Source organism: Delphinapterus leucas, chromosome 1 (genome assembly GCF_059928025.1).
Source record: "Delphinapterus leucas isolate spDelLeu-1000000601 "Yukka" chromosome 1, BTC_Dleu_Yukka2, whole genome shotgun sequence".
Taxonomy (NCBI): Eukaryota; Metazoa; Chordata; class Mammalia; order Artiodactyla; family Monodontidae; genus Delphinapterus; species Delphinapterus leucas.
In genome coordinates this window covers 150,013,317-150,033,782 of record NC_143129.1, presented here as the reverse complement: position 1 = coordinate 150,033,782, position 20,466 = coordinate 150,013,317, and the positions used below count along the sequence as shown (strand labels likewise).

The window sequence follows — 20,466 nt, the reverse complement described above, 5'->3', positions numbered from 1 at the left end:
TTACGTTGAAGTTGGAAGGGATGTTTGAAATAATCTGGTCTGACTTTCTAAGGCCCATAGAGAAATGTTTTTCCCAAGGTCATAGAGCTAGCCAGTGGTAGAGCCTAGACAATATTATTCTCATATAAATGATTTTCTAGTGATTCCCTAAAATACACTATCAGACTATTTTCTTTGTTAGACACTTCCTTTTGGCAAGTATCCCTAAGTATGGGAATCACTCTCTCCATCTAATACTTTCAAAACACACACACACACGAGTTATGGTTCCTCTAGTCCAATGACATTTGAAAATAATGCAATATTTCACTATGTCTGACAGTACAAGGGCTATATGACTTAAAAACTCATGTGAGTCAGTTAAAATCTAATTCTGGCTATGCTGGAATGAGAGTATTGATAAATGCTATCCCCAAAAAACAAATATAAAGCTGGACAAAATTGAAACGAACAACCATTTCAGTGTTTTGGAAACTGACCAAATTGACAACAATCTCAAAACTATTACGTTTTTAAAACTGCTGAACTTCAGGTAATAAGAATGGGAATATATGATGTTCTGTCCTGGATTGGTTCCATCTTCCCCCAGGCTTGGTGAATGCTAGGACAGGCCAGGCTGTGAGGGTTGGCAGCTTCTCTGTCATGGTCGAAGGGACTCAGTTAATTTGGAGAAGTAGGCAGTGCCCAGACCCAGCAGCATTGTCTGTGGGCAAGTGAGAACGGCCCACAGTTGCATAGCTGGGACAAGAATATGCTGGCTGAGACTGGGTGCAGGCTCATCAGAGACCTGAGAAGAAGCCTAAAGTAGCAACACACACATGAACAACCTTGAGGCTTCACATATGCACACAGGGAACACAACACAAAAGGGAAAGTAAAAGGCAGGTCAGACTTGAAAACTGCCCGAACTTTGTGCTCCCCATACCCACACACAAATCCACTGTCAGAGGATGGAAGCCTTACAGACTCAGAGTGGATGAGCACAAACTCAGTCCAATCATAGCTGACCTACACAGACACAGGGTTGACTCCCTGACAATTTAGCCTTGAAAATAGGAAAGAAAAAAGAAAAACTGAGTAGAGGCATTGGAGAAAGGTGCCAAGATAGTTCATGGGTAAAAGGTTAGTCTTTTCAACAAATGGTGCTGCAACAATTGGATATCTATATGCAAAAAAAAGTGAACTTAAGGCCCTTACCTCATGCCATATATAAAAAATTACTTCTGAATGGATCATGGATTTAAATGTCAGTGGAAATTATAAAAATTTTAGAAGAAAACATAGGAGAAAATCTTTGTGGCCTTCAGATGGGCAGCTTTTAGGTAAGACTCCAAAAGCATGATCCCTAAGAGAAAAAACTGATAAGTTGGACTTCAAAATTAAAAACGTCTATTCCTCAAAAGACATGGTTAAGAGAATGAAAAGGTATAGATTAAGGTATAGGTATAAGGTATAGATTAAAGGTATAGATTGGGGGGGATTTTGCAAAGCATGAATCTGACAAAGGACTTGCATTCAGAATAAAGAACTCTCAAAACTCATTATAAGAACACAACCCAATTTTTAAATAAATGGATAAAAAGTTTAAACTAACGCTTCAGCAGAGAAGATATATGAATGGCAAATAAGCACATTATAAGATAATCAACATAACTAGTTACCAGGGCAGCACAAAATAAAACCACAATGAGATTTCACTACATACCCACTAAAATAGCTGTAATGAAAAATATAGGTAATTCCAAGTGTTAGCAAGCACATGGAGAAACTACAACCATCTCTCCTACCTTGTTGGTAGGAATGCAAAATGGCACTAACTTGGAATGCAGCTTGGCACGTTTTTTGGTTTTTGTTTTTTTTCAGTTGAATGTGAACTTATATGACCCAATGATTACATTCCTAGAAATCTACCCAAGAGAAATGTGATCACATGTCCACTCAAAGATATGCACATGAATGTTCATAATAGCATTATTCATAATAGCCCCAAACTGGAAACAATCCAAATGTCCATCAACTGGAGAACAGAAAAAGAAAGTGTGGTATATATTTTCAATGGAATACTATTCAGCACTAAAAATGAATGGACTACTGATGGATGCTACAACATGAATGAACCACAAAAATGTAATGCTATGTGAAAGGTGCTAAATGCAAAAGACGACTAAATAGTGCGTGATGCCACTTACAGGAAATGTTCAGAAATGGCAAATTTACAGTGTCAGAGAACAGATGAATAGTTGCCTAGGGCTGGGAGTGGAAGTGGGGATTTACAAGGGAACTTTTGGGGACGATGAAATGTTCTAAAATTAGATTGTGGTGATAGTTGTAAAACTCTATACACTTACTAAAAATCATAGAATTGTACCCTTACAATGGGTTAATGTTATAGTATGTAAATTATACCTCAATAAAAGTGTTATAACAACAAGAAAATAAAGATCTTTCCTATATGTATTTAACTTAAATGTCAGATTGTGGCTTTGATGTATGCACAAAGGGATTTTGTTTGCTGGTGTTAGAAAGGGCCACTGGTAAATAACAAAATAAAATGCCATTTTGGATGATATAATTAGTAGCAATAGTAGCTATGCCCATGGTGATTAATAGTTCCAGCACTAGAAATTCAAAATCTTGCTTCCTGCCTGCTCTCTCTAAGAATTGTCTGTTGACATGTTTAGCCTTCCTACTTGTAATTATCCTCCCTCCAAATTGGAGTAGGGCTTAACTATAGTGGTGGCTTCAGTCACAAGCCATATCAAACGCTCTGGTAACCAAGAACTGTCCTGTCTGCAAGAGTATGCCAGAAGGCCTTAATGTCTCTGGTATCTGCTTCGAGACCCAGATCAGGGGGATGGAGCCAACACACAGAGCTCCCCTAATCTGGTTTAGCCAGCAGAGGTACACCCTGCACTTCCACTAACTTTACTTTCTTAAGATGTAGCTTTGGATAAGGTATAATCCCTTTCTCAAAATCTACTATTGATTTTAGTAGGTCCAATGTGGAAAGGAGCAATGAGTCCATCAAAGTGCCAGGGCACAGCATTAGAAGCCATGGGTTTAAATATTGGCCTAGTCCTGAACTAGCCATGTAGCTTTAGCCAAGTAACTTATTAGCCTTAGATTATTTATCCCCAAACTGGGATAATTCCGCCTACCCCACAAAACTGTTGTGAGAAACAAGTAAGACAGTACATATAAAGTGCCTGACCTAGTGTCTGTGTGTTGAATCTGAATAAAGGATACAGCTGTAATTCTTTAATATGACAATCAAGGTTTTTCAGAGTTTGGTCCTAATCTTCCTGTCTATCCTTATCTTCCAGTAGGAAGGTTCCCTATTCCAATCAAACCAGACTTCTGACCAACTATCACCATGCAATGACTCAGGCTGTTTCTTGCTCTCTGGGCTACCTTCTCGCCAACTCTGTATTCAGTAATCCTACCCATCTTTCAAAACTCGGCGTAAAGCCCATCTTCTCCATGGTGTTTAGTCTGACCATAAATTCTTTAAACAACTCATGGGATCCTCAATTATATACTTTAAAAAAACATAATATATATTTTTTAATGTCTTATTTCCTCTGGTATGGAATACATTTCTGGAAGTACACCATGACTTGTATACTCCATTATATATCCCTACAGTACCCCTCACAGGGTCTGAAGTAGGACAGTGGTCTCGAATTATTTTACTCTAACTGAGGAATTCCTCAAAGAATAATTTAAAAACCCCTACCAACTTCAACTTTCTCATTTTATAGATGAAAAACTTGTCCCCAGAAAAGGGAAGTAACATTCAAGGTCATATGAGTAGTTTGGTATTAGAGCTGGACACATATTTCAAGCTTCTTATGGCAGAAACTTCAGGATGTCCTTCAATATTAATTCACCTCCATATCTATAGGACTACTAATTTTTAGCTCACCCAGAATGAAGACTTCATTTCTCATCCTTCTTTTAGTTAAGTGTGGATATGAGTTCTATCTAATGGGATAAACGTGAAAGTGCCACAATACTGTATCTTCCCCCTTCTCCGCCTACTTTCTTAATCTTGCTGCCTGGAACATGGATGTGACAGAATTCCACATTTGACACTGAGTTTGAGAGCCACATCCCAGGGATGGCAGGGCAGAAAGCTGGAAGAACTTGACTCCCTAAGAGTTTCAAGGAGCAGAGCCACACTATCAGCTCTGGATTGCCTACATCTAGATTTATATATGGAAGAGAAATAAACTTCTATCTCATTTAATGAGCTGTTATTTTAGGTATGTATTTTGTATATTAGTTATTGGAAGCTTAACTTATCCTATTATTCCTCCTATCAGCTTTCTGATGCTCTTAGCTCTTCACATTGTCTCTAGATATATCTTAATTCATTCTTTCATTCATTCAATAATTTACTCCATAGCCATTCAATGTACACCTACATTCTGCCTGGCATAAATCTAAGAGAGGGTTGCAGTGGACACAAGAATGAAATGAACAGATCCCACACTTAAAAAGTCACAAGTATTGAATGAAGCTCTTTCTCTCTTAATTTATATCATAAGTCATATGGCTGGCAAACATTCATCTCAGGATTTCTCCAACAGTCCCATCTGAAATAATCTACTGTCTCCAGTAATACATTGTTGATCAGACCACGTGTGACTAATATGTTCTATTTGGCTCTCTACAACCACTCTCTGCCCTTCTCCATCATTTTCTTTGTTCAGGGAAACTTATCTGTATGGATTACTTCAGTGGGCTCTCTTGCCCTCTGATTTCCAATTGGGTTGGCCAGTAGGAACCCCTAGCAGTAGATCAGAGGGAAGTAAGAGAATGAGCTCTATGTATTTATTTTTCTCAGCTCCCTCCCTATGGGATCATCTCAGGCTAACTTTTTTCCTCAACTGAAGGTCACTGTTCCACTCAAGATGGCCCACTGCATGACTCTCTACTATTGGGTTCTGTTAACCATTTCATCCCTTCACACCCTTTGAGCTGTTACTAGCCCCAGGGAACTGCACTATACCCTGTGGTTTCTGTACACGGTGCCCGCACCTTGTAAACAGCCCATTTATTAAGCTTTCCTCAAATTATCCTAATGTGAGGCTGCCATCTGTTTCCTACTAGCATGCTGACTAATACACCATGTGTCCCAATTCTCAGTTCAAAAGATATAGGCACCAGATATACATGGCACCCATCAGAAGCACTGTTAGGAAGAGGATTAGAGTAGAGGGAAGATATTCTTTACTAGCAACTGAAGTATTTCTGACCGCAGAGAACAAAACCTATGCATCCAATGTGAAGGACACTTTTAGATCCTGGGATGGGCAGGGAGAAAAAGAGGAAAAGACAGTAGGAAAGTGTGGTAGGCAGAACAATGCACCCCTTCTCCCAAAATGTCCAAGTCCTAATCCTTGGAACCTGTGAATATATTACCTTACATGAGAAAAGGGACTTTACAGATGTGATTTAGTTAAAGATCTTGAGATGGATATATTATCCTGGATTATCTGCGTGAGCTCAACGTAATCACAAGTGTTCTTATAAGTGAAAGAGGAGGGCAGGAGATTCAGCATCAGAGTGGTGCAGCATGAGAAAGACTTGATAAGTCAATGTTGACTTTGAAGACTGAAAGGGAACCACAAGCCAAGGAATGCAAGCAGCCTCTAGAAACTGGGAGAGGTAGTGGAATGAATTCTCCCCTAGAGCCTCCAGAAGGAACACAGACCTGTTGATATCTAGATTTTAGCCCAAAGAGGCCAATTTCAGACTTTTCCTGAACTGTAAGATAATAAATTTGTGTTGTTTCAAGCCACCAAGTTCATGGCAATTTGTTATGTCAGTAATAAGAAACTAATATAGAATTTAAGACTGAAATCTCCAGACCCAGAAAACTAAACCTGAGGAAGGAAGGGTTGGGGAGCTAATAGATGGCAGAGATAGAACACACTGTGGACAGCACAACCATACTGCACACCACCTGCTAACCTACACTGCAGTCAAGTTAAATTCACTAAAAAGCAAATTTATTCTTCATCTCGTAAGCTTAGACTCATAAAATGCTTTCACACCTTTTGTAACACCCAGTAGAGCCTTCTTTTTATCTCACAGTTCTGGGGATTCACCAGAGCTTTTGTATTCTGTTAGAGAGCTTTATCAGCTTCATTCAGAAGGACACACAACTGCCTTATCCTATTCTTTGACTTCCTGGTGGCCATAGTAGCAAAATATTACACACAAAAAACAATGATTTTTTTAAATTTCCAGAGCATATAGTCTACAAAGCACCAATATCTATTATTTGCATTCAATAAAAACCAGTGCTAAGCTCCTCCCCCAGCTTTCCCATTTCTGAATGGGCCTTACCACACTCTGACCCAGCTGCTCCCGGAAGAAGTAATCCATGTTTCTCTTTTGCAGGCTGTCAAGGTAATGCTGAAAGCGAGTGTACGTATATGGGTAGCAGTAAGCAAACTGGTAAATATCTTCTTCTCGGTCAAAACAAAATGCAAAGGACATCACATAATTCTTCCTATGGTCCGGGCAGCGGTAGTAGTAAACGTTTTTAGGTGGCAGTCTTTGCCTGAAAGATACAAAGAAATTTGGGCATATCAGACAGTTATTCAAGCTTCAAAATATAATCAGTAGGAATAAATGCCCAAGATTGAAACTGTAACATCAAGAAACCTAGGTGGTGGCCAGGGACAACAACATATACCAATCTATGATCAAAAGAGGTTGGACACTCCCTCTTGCAAGAGCACTGGAATCACAACGAACTGCTGAAAAATCATCGACAGGAAGACACTGGAACTCACCAAAAAAGATACCCCACATCCAAAGACAAAGGAGAAGCCGCAATGAGATGGTAGGAGGGGAGCAATCACAATAAAATCAAACCCCATAACTGCTGGGTGGGTGACTCACAAACTGGGAGAACACTTATACCACAGAAGTCCACCCACTGGAGTGAAGGTTCTGAGCGCCACGTCAGGCTTCCCAACCTGGGGGTCTGGCAACGGGAGGAAGAATTCCTAGTGAATCAGACTTTGAAGCTAGTGGGATTTGACTGCAGGACTTCGACAGGCCTGGGAAAGACAGAAACTCCACTCTTGGAGGGCACACCACAAAGTAGTGTGCACATCAGGACCCAGGGGAAGGAGCAGTGACCTCACAGGAGACTGAACCAGACCTACCTGCTAGTGTTGGAGGGTCTCCTACAGAGGCGGGGCGTGGCTGTGGCACAACGTGAGGACAAGGACACTGGCAGCAGAAGTTCTGGGAAGTACTCCTTGGCGTGAGCCCTCCCAGAGTCTGCCATTAGCCTGTAGGCTCAAGTGTTGGGTTGCCTCAGGGCAAACAACCAACAGGGAGGGAACCCAGACCCACCCATCAGCAGACAAGCGGATTAAAGTTTTACTGAGCTCTGCCAACCAGAGCAACACTCCCCTCAACCCACCACCAGTCTCTCCCATCAGGAAACCTGCACAAGCCTCTTAGATAGCCTCATCCACCAGAGGGCGGAGAGCACAAGCAAGAATAACTACAATCCTGCAGCCTATGGAACAAAAAACACATTCACAAAAAGATAGACAAGATGAAAAGGCACAGGGCTATGCACCAGATGAAGGAACAAGATAAAACCCCAGAAAAACAACCAAATGAAGTGGAGACAGGCAACCTTCTAGAAAAAGAATTCAGAATAATCATAGTGAAGATGCTCCAGGACCTCGGCAAAAGAATGGAGCCAAAGATCGAGAAGATGCAAGAAATGTTTAACAAAGAACTAGAAGAATTAAAGAACAAACACCTAGAAGAATTAAAGAACAAACAAACAGAGATGAACAATACAATAACTGAAATGAAAACTACACTAGAAGGAATCAATAGCAGAATAACTGAGCCAGAAGAACAGATAAGTGACCTGGAAGACAGAATGGTGGAATTCACTGCTGCAGAACAGAATAAAGAAGAAAAGAATGAAAAGAAATGAGGACAGACTAAGAGACCTCTGGGACAAAATTAAATGCAACAACATTCACATTATAGGGGTCCCAGAAGGAGAAGAGAGAGAGAAAAAACCCGAGAAAATATGTGAGGAGATTATAGTGGAAAACTTCTCTAACATGGGAAAGGAAATAGCCACCCAAGTCCAGGAAGCACAGAGAGTCCCAGGCAGGATAAACCCAAGGAGGAACATGCCAAGACACACAGTAATCAAACTGGCAAAAATTAAAGACAAAGAAAAATTATTGAAAGCAACAAGGGAAAAATGACAAATAACATACAAGGGAAATCCCATAAGGTTAACAGCTGATTTCTCAGCAGAAACTCTAAAAGCCAGAAGGGAGTGGCATGATATATTTAAAGTGAGGAAAGGGAAGAACCTACAACCAAAATTACTCTACCAGGCAAGGATCTCATTCAGATTCGACAGAGAAATCAAAAGCTTTACAGACAAGCAAAAGCTAAGAGAATTCAGCACCACCAAACCAGCCCTACAATAAATGCTAAAGGAACTTCTCTAAGTGGGAAACACAAGAGAAGAAAAGGTCCTGCAAAAACAAACCCATAACAATTAAGAAAATGGTAATAGGAACATACATAGTGATAATTACCTTAAAGGTGAATGGATGAAATGTTCCAACCAAAAGACACAGGCTCGCTGAATGGATACAAAAACAGGACCCATATATATGCTGTCTACAAGAGACCCACTTCAGACTTAGGGACACATACAGGCTGAAAGTGAGGGGATGGAAAAAGATATTCCATGAAAATGGAAATCAAAAGGAAGCTGGAGTAGCAATACTCATATCAGATAAAATAGACTTTAAAAGAAAGAATGTTACAAGAGACAAGGAAGGACACTACATAATGATCAAGGGATCAATCCAAGAAGAAGATATAACAATTATAAATATATATGCACCCAACATAGGAGCACCTCAACACATAAGGCAACTGCTAATGGCTGTAAAAGAGGAAATCGACAGTAACACAAAAATAGTGGGGGACTTTAACACCTCACTTACACCAATGGACAGATCATCCAAACAGAAAATTAATAAGGAAACACAAGCTTTAAATGACACAACAGACCAGATAGATTTAATTGATATTTATAGGACATTCCATCCAAAAACAACAGATTACACTTTCTTCCCAAGTGCACACAGAACATTCTCCAGGATAGATCACATCTTGGGTCACAAATCAAGCCTCAGTAAATTGAAGCAAATTCAAATCATATCAAGCATATTTTCTGACCACAATGCTATGAGATTAGAACTGAATTACAGGGCAGAAAACATAAAAACAAACACAAACACATGGGGGCTAAACAATATGTTATTAAATAACCAAGAGATCACTAAAGAAAACAAAGAGGAAACCAAAAAAATACCTAGAGACAAATTACAACGAAAAGACAATGATCCAAAACCTATGGGATGCAGCAAAAGCAGTTCTAAGAGGGAAGTTTATAGCAATACAAGCCTAACTCAAGAAACAAGAAACATCTCAAATAAAAAATCTAACCTTACACCTAAAGGAACTAGAGAAAGAAGAACAAACAAAACCCAAACTTAGCAGAAGGAAAGAAATCATAAAGATCAGACAGAAATAAATGAAATAGAAACAAAGAAAACAATAGCAAAGATCAATAAAACTAAAAGCTGGTTCTTTGAGAAGATAAACAAAATTGATAAACCATTAGCCAGACTCATCAAGCAAAACAGGGAGGGGACTCAAATCAATAAAATTAGAAATGAAAAAGGAGAAGTTGCAACCGACACTGCAGAAATACAAAGCATCCTAAGAGACTACTAGAAGCAACTCTATGCTAATAAAATGGACAACCTGGAAGAAATGGACAAATTCTTAGGAAGGTATAACCTTCCAAGACTGAACCAGGAAGAAACAGAAAATACGAACAGACCAATCACAAGTAAAGAAATTGAAACTGTGATTAAAAAATGTTCTGACAAACAAAGTGCCAGGACTAGATGGCTTCACAGGTGAATTCTATCAAACATTTAGGGAAGAGTTACCACCCATCTTTCTCAAACTCTTCCAAAAAGTTACAAAAAAGGAACACTCCCAAACTCATTCTATGAGGCCACCATCACCCTGATACCAAAACCAGACAAAGATACTACAAAAAAAGAAAATTACAGACCAATATCACTGACGAATATAGATGCAAAAATCCTCAACAAAATACTAGCAAACAGAATCCAATAACACATTAAAAGGGTCATACACCATGATTAAGCGGGATTTATCCCAGGGATGCAAGGATTCTTCAATATATGCAAATCAATCAATGTGACAGACCATATTAACAAACTGAAGAAGAAACACCATATGATCATTTCAATAGATGCAGAGAAAGCTTTTGACAAAATTCTATGCCCATTTATGATAAAAACTCGCCAGAAAGTGGGCATAGAGTGAACCTACCTCAACATAATAAAGGCCATGTATGACAAACCCACAGCAAACATCATTCTCAATGGTGAAAAACCAAAGCATTTCCTCTAAGATTGGGAACAAGACAAGGATATCCACTCTCACCACTATTATTCAACATAGTTTTGGAAGTCCTAGCCACAGCAATCAAAGAAGAAAAAGAAATAAAAGGAATCCAAACTGGTAAAGAAGAAGTAAAACTGTCACTGTTTGCAGATGACATGACACTATACATAGAGAATCCTAAAGATGCCACCAGAAAACTACTAGAGCTAATCAATGAATCTGGTAAAGTTGCAGTATACAAAATTAATGCACAAAAATCTCCTGCATTCCTATACACTAATGATGAAAAATCTGAAGGAGAAATTAAGGAAACACTCCCATTTACCACTGCAACAAAAAGAATAAAATACCTAGGAATAAACCTACCTAGGGAGACAAAAGACCTGTATGTAGAAAAGTATAAGACACTGATGAAAGAAATTAAAGATGATATAAACAGGTGGAGAGACATACCATGTTCTTAGATAGGAATAATCAATATTGTGAAAATGACTATACTACCCAGAGCAATCTACAGATTCATTGCAATCCCTATCCAATTACCCATGGCATTTTTTACAGAACTAGAACAAAAAATCTTAAAATTTGTATGGAGACCCAAAAGACCCCGAATAGCCAAAGCAGTCTTGAGGGAAAAAAACAGAGCTGGGGGAATCAGACTCCCTGACTTCAGACTATACTACAAAGCTACAGTAATCAAGACAGTATAGTACTGGCACAAAAACAGAAATACAGATCAGTGGAACAGGATAGAAAGCCCAGAGATAAACCCACACACCTATGGTCAACTAATCTATGAAAAAGGAGGCAAGGATATACAAGGGAAAAAGACAGTATCTTCAATAAGTGGTGCTGGGAAATCTGGTCAGCTACATGTAAAAGAATGAAATTAGAACACTCCCTAACACCATAGACAAAAATACCCTCAGAATGGATTGGAGATGTAAATGTAAGACCAAATACTATAAAACTCTTAGAGGAAAACATAGGAAGAACACTCTTTGACATAAATCACAGCAAGATATTTTTTGATCCACCTCCTAGAGTAATGGAAATAAAAACAAAAATAAACAAATGGGACCTAATGAAACTTAAAAGCTTTTGCAAAGCAAAGGAAACTACAAACAAGACAAAAAGACAACCCTCACAATGGGAGGAAATATTTGCAAACGAATCCACGGACAAAGGATTAATCTCCAAAATATATAAACAGCTCACGCAGCTCAATATTAAAACAACAAAGCCATCCAAAAATGGGCAGAAGACCTAAATAAATATTTCTTCAAAGAAGACATACGGATGGCCAAGAAGCACATGAAAAACTGCTCAACATCACTAATTATTAGAGAAATGCGAATCAAAACTACAATGAGGTATCACCTCACACCAGTTAGAATGGGCATCATCAGAAAATCTACAAACAACAAATGCTGGAGATGGTGCAGAGAAAAGGGAACCCCCTTGCACTGTTGGTGGGCATGTAAATTGATACAGCCACTATGGAGAACAGTATGGAGGTTCCTCAAAAAACTAAAAATAGAATTACCATATGACCCAGCAATCCCACTACTGGGCATATACCCAAAGAAAACCACAATTCAAAAAGACACATGCACCCCAATGTTCACTGCAGCAGTATGTACAATAGCCAGGACATGGAAGCAACCTAAATGTCCATCAACAGACGAATTGACAAAGAAGATGTGGTACATATATACAATGGAATATTACTCAGCCATAAAAAGGAACGAAACTGGGTCATTTGTTGAGACGTGGTTGGATCTAAAGACTGTCATACAGAGTGAAGTAAGTCAGAAAGAGAAAAACAAATATCGTATATTAACATATATATGTAGAACCTAGAAAAAATGGTGCAGGTGAACTGGTTTGCAGGGCAGAATTAGAGACACAGATGTAGAGAACAAAGTATGGACACCAAGGGGGGAAAGTGGCAGGGGGTGGGGGTGGGGGTGTGATGAACTGGGAGGTTGGGATTGACATATATACACTGATGTGTATAAGAAGGAGGACTAATAAGAACCTGCTGTATAAAAAAATAAATAAAATTAAATTTAAAAAAGAAAAAAGAGGGGCTTCCCTGGTGGCGCAGTGGTTGAGAGTCCACCTGCCGATGCAGGGGACACGGGTTCGTGCCCTGGTCCGGGAGGATCCCACATGCCGCGGAGCGGCTGGGCCCGTGAGCCATGGCCGCTGAGCCTGCGCGTCCGGAGCCTGTGCTCCGCAACGGGAGAGGTCACAACAGTGAGAGGCCCGCGTACCGCAAAAAAAAAAGAAAAAAGAGACTTGAATCTGGCAGTACTTCGTTCAAATTCCAGCCCTATCCTTTATAAAGTGTTTAAACATGCAAAGTTAAAAATGAACAACTTTTATTCATCATTTGTTCTTATTTTGAGCACATATTATATACCCAGGCATTGTGCTAGATTACCTCTGTAAAATGGTAAATAAGATAAGCCAGGTATTTGTCCTCATGGAGTATATATGCTGGTAGGGAAGCAGTCAATAAAATATTTTAAATAAATATACAATATAGTTACAGACTCAAAAGTGTCTTGAGGGGAAAGAGTGTGATGCTATAGTGACATAAATAGGGGAGGATTACTTTCCCCAGGGAAGTCAGGTTTTAGTATTATAACACTAATTCAGATACTTTAAAATAAGTTCATGCACTTTGTGAATATTCAAGGGAGAGAAAAAGAATATTCAACATTTCTTTAAATTATTACTATTATTCTTCTATAGAGCATTCCATGAAACTAATTTTACACAGAAGCACTTTGGGAAATACTGCTTTAAAATATGCTGTGTAGGCAATTCTGCTAAGCTAACATGCTCATTCTCCAATAAGCAACACTGAAACACATACATGAGAAAAGGCAAAATGGTCCAGTCATAATTCCCAAAACATCTTTACGTTAACCCACTTCACAGGCTCACTGCACCTCCTCATTTGTATAATATCCACACTATGCACGATTTCCCTGCAGAGAATGCCTCTCATTTGTGTCTCTTAAAATCCTATTAATCCTACAAAACCTGTCTCAACTATGCCTTTTCCATGACTGTCCACTGATAATAGCAGGCCTGTTTGGCTCCTACATTTTGTAGCAAGTCTTGCTTTTTTTATTGGCTGCTTCCTAAGTCTCATCCACTAGGATCTGTTTGGAAGCTCCTTAAGGGCAAATATGTTTTGGGGGGTGGGTTCTGGCATAGTGGGTGGAGGATGCAAGGCTCACGTGCGGTGGCTTGTCATTCACCTGGGAAGCCAAGGGGCAAAGGGGCATATGGAGGAAAGTGTGAGGAGGAGGGTGTCAGAGCTGAGGTTGAAAAAAACAATAATGGTGCTGGCTCCAGGTAGGGCAGCCTGGAGAAAACTGTTAAAAGCTCCAAAGCATTGTAACATTCCAGCAGTTTATTGCAGAATCTTGTTTCTACCTTGGTGTCTTTCTGAGGCTGCCTCAGTGGCCAGGGTGGCCAGGGTGGGAGGTAAGGCTATGGGCTTCCCGTGGAAGAGCCAATGTTACATGGCACTGACGTTGTACATGTTTGGGCTTGTACTGCTTGCCTGTAGCCCTGGCTGTCATGAATCTCACCCTAACATTAAGTGGAAAACAGGTAATGGGAACATCAAAAGATTATTGTTAATTAAAGAAAAAAAACAGACATCTCAAGTTAATGAATTTAGCACTTTTCTATGTATGGGAAGACAAGAGTCTGGGCTCATTGAAATCATTCCTTTGATATGCACTTTAACTTCATAGGGCCAGTATCCTGTTTTTTTCCATCCTGAATCCCTCAGGGTGCACAGTCAGGGGTGACTGCAATGGCTGATGACTTGATGGCTGTACACCCTTTGTTTACTGATATGGCAGGCTTCATCCACGCTATTGTTATCCCACTTAGAAGATATGGCCATGGAAGTTCATAAAAGTTAAGGAGCTTACCCATTCTCTCAAGCTAGTAAATGACAAAACTGGGATTCAAATCTGTTTCTGTCTGATTCTAAATCAGTACTTATAACACTTTTCCAGGATCCCTCTTGGTAAATTACGGGATTCTGGCATAGGCCAGGTGGCAAGAAGGAACAAGTAAAATGTTGGAACTGCAGGGAATTCATCATGGCTGAAGCACAAAGAATGAGAAGGGAAATCATGAGAAATGTGTTTGAAGAGAAAGGCAGAAGTCATATTAGAAAGGGACTACGGCTGTCCCTCCACATCCATGGGTTCTGCATCTGCAGGTGTGAAGGGACGACTTTACATGATGGGACACGTTAAAGAATTTAAACATTATCCTGAGGTCACAGGATACCTTTAAGTCAGTGAAAGAAGTAAAGTACCATGATTGTCCAAGTCCAAGGGATAGATGAGAGTGATCAGAAGGACAGGGTAGTGGCTGCACAAGTATAGGAAATCAGATAGATTTGACTATTAGATAAAAGTGGCTGATGTGATGGGCCATGGGTGGGAACCCAAAAATGATGAGGACGGGACGTAGAGAGGACAGCTTAAGCAATAAAGGAACGGGGCTTTTCACATAAAAGTCCACGGTAGTTGGAGGCTTCCCTGGTGGTGCAGTGGTTGAGAGTCCGCCTGCCGATGCGGGGGACACGGGTTCGTGCCCCCGTCCGGGAAGATCCCACATGCCGCGGAGCGGCTGGGCCCGTGAGCCATGGCCGCTGAGCCTGCGCGTCCGGAGCCTGTGCTCCACAACACGAGAGGCCACAACAGTGAGAGGCCCGCGTACCGTAAAGAAAAAAAAAAAAAAAAGTCCACGGTAGTATCAAAGGCTGTCTAGAGGTGTGCTTAGGCCCACAAATAGAGTCCATTTTGCTCCTACACCCAAAGCCAGGAGGAATAAACATGCAAGTAAAAACAATCTTCTTGTGACACAAATATAGCTTTAAAGCAAACCCCCTAGGCACTCCTCCTTTCTAACCCAATTGCTACCTTAAACCCTCCTATATTGAAATTTTGGAGGTACCAGTGATGAAATAGACACGGAATGGCCTGGAAGGAAAATGGGGAGTGAAGAGTCCCCTCCAGATCCTTCTGCACACGGAATGTAGGAGAATGAGCAGCTCCTGAGAAGGCATAGGGGGAAGTAATGGGCTCCAGGATAGTCAGGCCTTAGTTCATTGTTTTATTCAGCAAATATTTGTTAAGTATCACATACCATAGACTGAAGTAAAGGAAGACAAGAGGTAAAGGAAGCAGTGGATTAAAACACTGGGGTCCAAGGGGGATTATTAACCTGGGAGTTGAGTTTCATAGGAAAAAGTAGAAGGTTTTGGATAGAGGAGGGATCAGTGGAAAACCAAGATTAGAGGGAGAACAGACCAGCGCAGGGATAAGGGTATAAAAAGAACAGATGATGGTCTACATTTGTGATGTGACTGAACATGCAGAAATGTTAGGGTGGTAGAAGTAAATGAGCCTCAGGGTCTCCAGCCAATGGTCTGTGACAGTTGCTTCAGGCCCTGACTCAGAGGTCTGAGTCTGAGTCTCCTGGAGCACAAGGTGAGTGTGTCTTCATATACAAGCGATTCCTACAGTCACAATCCCCTCAGGTTATGACACCGATGTTTTCAAGTCTTTATGTACTAGTATATTCAATTAAGATCCATGCTTTAAATTCACTCACCTCAGTTTTCTCCTATTCTAGCCAAGTTTAGCAACTTGACTCTGAGAGCCTGCCGTCTCCACCAAATTTGATCATGTGCTACCAGGAGAATTCATCTAATGCCTGCAGCTGTCCCAGCTCCTCTCCTGAGTAGGTTGGATGCTTAACCTGATCTGAAGGCAGACTGAAGGTAATGGACACTGCGGTGATCATGCAAGAAAGCTGAGATGCTGCTCAGGGCTTAATGTTCCAGACTCTGCTAAGGATACTAACGAAAATCTGTTTGAGAAGAATTCAGCAGGCCAAATTCATGAGGAAGCAAAGTAACACAAAGAATAAAGGAAAAGAGGAATGAAGCTGTGTAGGAGAAATGTGTCTCTCACTTGGAATGCACTTATGGTTTTTCTCTTATTTTGCTCATTATGTTTCACTATGTCTCAGGCATGGTGTTAAATTTTTTATACGCATTATCACTGAATCCTCACAATACCCTATGAGCTAGGGGCTGTTAACATCCCCTTTACACAGCTAAGAAAATGGAAGCTCAGAGAGGTAACAAAAATTGCCCAGGGTTGCAAGTTTGGTAAGCAGCAGAGCCTGTACTAGACGCAAGCTAACGTGACTCCAAAGTCTGTGCTCATCATCCCTATGGTAACTTGCCACCTGCCTTTCTCCCCTTGACACCAATTCATAGCCTTACCTTCTGCTTCCAGAGAAATCTTGTCTGACAGTACTCTGACCAGTACTCTCCTGTTAAAAACTCTTCAAACAACTTCTTATCCTCAAAAGGCTCCCCGAGATCTCCCTGTGATTCCAGCGTCGTCAGTCATTTCTCCCTCCTTGAACCCTATGTTTTATTCATACTGAACTACTCACAGCTCTCTAAAAATGTTGTGCCATACCTCCAGTACCTCTGTGTCTTTGTGTTTGATCTTTTCTCCACTTGTACTGCTTCCCCTGCCAGATACCTTACCTACTTGGTAAACTCTTACTCATAGAGGTGGCATATTGTAGGTTGTCAATAAAGCCTTAAATATTTTTTTAAACAAACTAAATAATTAATAAACAAAAGAATGTATAAATAAATGCCTATATCCTTTAACATACCTCCTCTCTGAAGTCTTCTCTGGTTATTCATCCATCATTAATTTTTCTCTACTTTGACACTTGATATTAAAACAGTTTTATCACCGGTTTGTCCCTTAACAATAAGCAACAAAAGGAAGTGGAGATTTCTTCAAAGAGAAGGTAGCCTTCTTGAAAACAGGAACAGTGTTACCTTTCCCTCTCTTTCTCACTAGAAATGGTACAGAGAAGTTTCAAATAGTACTTGCTTATTTTAAAAGCACTTGTAAAAGGAAAAGAAGACTCCTCTCCACAGATAAATGGTAGGCGTCATAGGTAGGTAGATCTTAGCTCAGTATAAAGTAGAGACTCTTTAACGTTCAGCTGAAGGGAAAGTAGAAAGGTCTATGTTACAAGGGAGTACATGGGAAGCTTTAAGGGATCTCATAAAAAGTTTCCTGGGCTTCCCTGCTGGTGCAGTGGTTGAGAGTCCGCCTGCCGATGCAGGGGACACGGGTTCATGCCCCCATCTGGGAAGATCCCACATGTCGCGGAGCGGCTAGGCCCGTGAGCCATGGCCACTGAGCCTGCGCATCCGGAGCCTGTGCTCCACAACGGGAGAGGCCACAACAGTGAGAGGCCCGCGTACCGAAAAAAAAAAAAAAAAGTTTCCTGTACTTGATATTAAGTTAAACAAGGCAACCTTCTGATTCCATTTAGCACAGACAGTCTCGGATATCAATGGAAACAATATAACAATTGTTTAGGCCATTCTAAGTACTTCATCATATATTAACTCCTTTAATCTTCACAATAGTCCTCTGAAGTTATTCCTTTATCCTAAATGATATGATAAAAATGAAGGTAGGGTCAAGAATACTTCTTAAGAGAAACAGATTGTCCATGACTCCCTAGAAGACTCCAGAAAGGAAAGAATCTAACACCTGATCCTGCCAGAGATGCAGGTTGATTCCAAGGCCTGTGGTGTGTGCTCTCAGGACTCAGAGACTAAAGGGTGATCCAGCTCTTGAGACAAGTCATCATCCTGGGTCCATCCTGATGACTAAAGAAGCCCTCCACATGTGTGAAGGAGGCGGTAACCAACATCCTCGGATTCAGTCATGCATGCATATGTGGCTGAGTGAGCGCACACGCACACGCACACACACAGGCTGCATGCATGTACATACTGAACACGTTCACAATCATACTGTGTATACTTCTCTACTATAGCCTCTATTTCATTATATCAACTTGAATATATGCCTTTCTCCACCACTGGATTGAGTTCTCCTTGAGGGCAGGAAGCATATATTGTTCATCTGGTTCTGGAGGATCTATACAAAGCCTTAAATAGAGGAGGTACTCCAAAATGCTCATGAATTGGATAAATGAATATAACTGTGAGTGAACTTTAAGATATTAACATATTAGAGTAAATAATTTCAGCCACACCAAGGTGTGTATATTATGCTCTCTCCATGTGAAGCTGTGAGTCATGCCCTGAATACATTATGTTTCAGAAACCTCCATGCCATTTTAAATGCTGTTCTATCTGTAATTGCCTTTCCCATACTTTTCTACATAGTGCATTCCTATGTAGAGAAGTGAGGCCCAGCTCAAATGACACTTCCTCTTTGAAGTCTTCGTCAACAATTCCAGGAATAACTAATTGCTCTAAATAGTAATTACAGAAACTCCTGTATTTCTGATTCATCTCAAAATCTGTAGCACTTAGCACAGTGCTTGACCCTGAAGAGGAGCTCAAAGCATGTTTGTTGAATGAATGAGTAGGTGAATTTATGGTTTAATGAATGAATGGATGGATGATTCCTTCCCATTTTCCATCCTCTCTGCCTCTGTCCAAACCATCAGCCAAGTTCCCAATGCATCATTTTGGAGGTTACCAGAGCACAGAGGAAGAGGAGAAAGCCCAGGACCTGAAGGTGTACCCCTCCTCAAGACCCCTCCTCAAGACCCCTGAAAGACAGGAGCCCTAATTTCCTTTCTGATTAAGCAGAAAATATGGATGTTAGATGAGTTCCAACCCCAGGGTGTTCTTTGACAGTAGACACAAACTTTTTTCTCCAAATTAGCAGAGAGGGAAAAAATAACAAAGAATCTGTCTTTTAAGGCAGTACATCCTAAAGGAGGTATACAAAACCAAGTCATTCAGACACCTCCAAAGGGAGTAACATATACTAAACACCTCCTATATGCCAACAATGTGCTACCTGTTTGATGTACACTATTGTCTGACTGATAAACACATATTCTTTCCACCACACCAAGGCTGTGAAATTCACCCAACAATTTGGGTGAAATCTGAAATTCACCCAGCAACTGCAGAAACAGTCTCTTAGTTCCCCTTCTTCATCTACCCAGAGGCAGGGAGCAAACTGGCATCCAGTTTCCCAGATACGTTTGAAATTGAAGAAAGATTTCATCCCTCTTCCCTTCATGAGGGCAGCTGAATCTCTGGTTTGTCATCCATGACAACAGATGGCCTTTAGTCTACGTTTGGCTGGAACAACCCAGACCATCTCCTGGCTTGAGCCAGTGGGCCCCTCCTTTTCTTCTCAGGCGTCTGGCACAGCCAGGCACCAGCATGGCTGCCCACATTATAAATCTACCCTCCCTAGGCGAAGAGGACCTGCTCCTAATTCCAATTCTATCTTCCCCCAAATAATTATAATAGTGCTCCTGTCACCAGCATATCTATTCTTATCTTTCTCCGCACTTTGTCACAGCTAATCTCTTGGTGAGTCACAGGGAGGGGGAGAAACAGAGAGTGAGGGAGTGCTCAGCTACAGGCAACACATTTATACACCCACTGTCTAATCAGATTACCATCTTATCAGGGGTTGATGGGCACTAGTGGTGGGAGGAGAGAGACAGAGCTACATATTGCCAGCCGAGTTTCTGATAAAAGACACTGCTCGATTCTTGAATTAACCTTTTTGTCCTACACACTCTGTTGTTTATTTTTCAGAGTTTATTTTATGTGTAGGATTTTTTTTTTGTCTGTGCCTTCTGGAGAAGGACACCCACACACTGGGTCAGCAGCTGCTTCTATTAATTCCAAGCCATTAAAAAAATTAAAATTAAACCCAATTACTTTGGCTAGTTTAGAGCCGGGGAATAGCTGAGACGGATTATTCCCCACGGTCATGGACAGCAACAATATTCCTACCTACATGTGGCTGCGGGCAGAATGCTAATGCAGTC

At 40.7% G+C, this 20,466-nt stretch overlaps 1 protein-coding gene across 1 annotated transcript in view; it reads right to left on the bottom strand.

Annotated features, from left to right (window-relative positions):
- AGBL4 (AGBL carboxypeptidase 4) overlaps positions 1-20,466 on the bottom strand; it is a 590,265-nt gene that overhangs the window by 536,142 nt on the left and 33,657 nt on the right. The window contains exon 3 of the mRNA XM_089912066.1: positions 6,358-6,619. Within this exon, the coding sequence (XP_089768192.1) occupies positions 6,358-6,619 (262 nt within the window). The remainder of the gene's footprint in view (positions 1-6,357; positions 6,620-20,466) is intronic.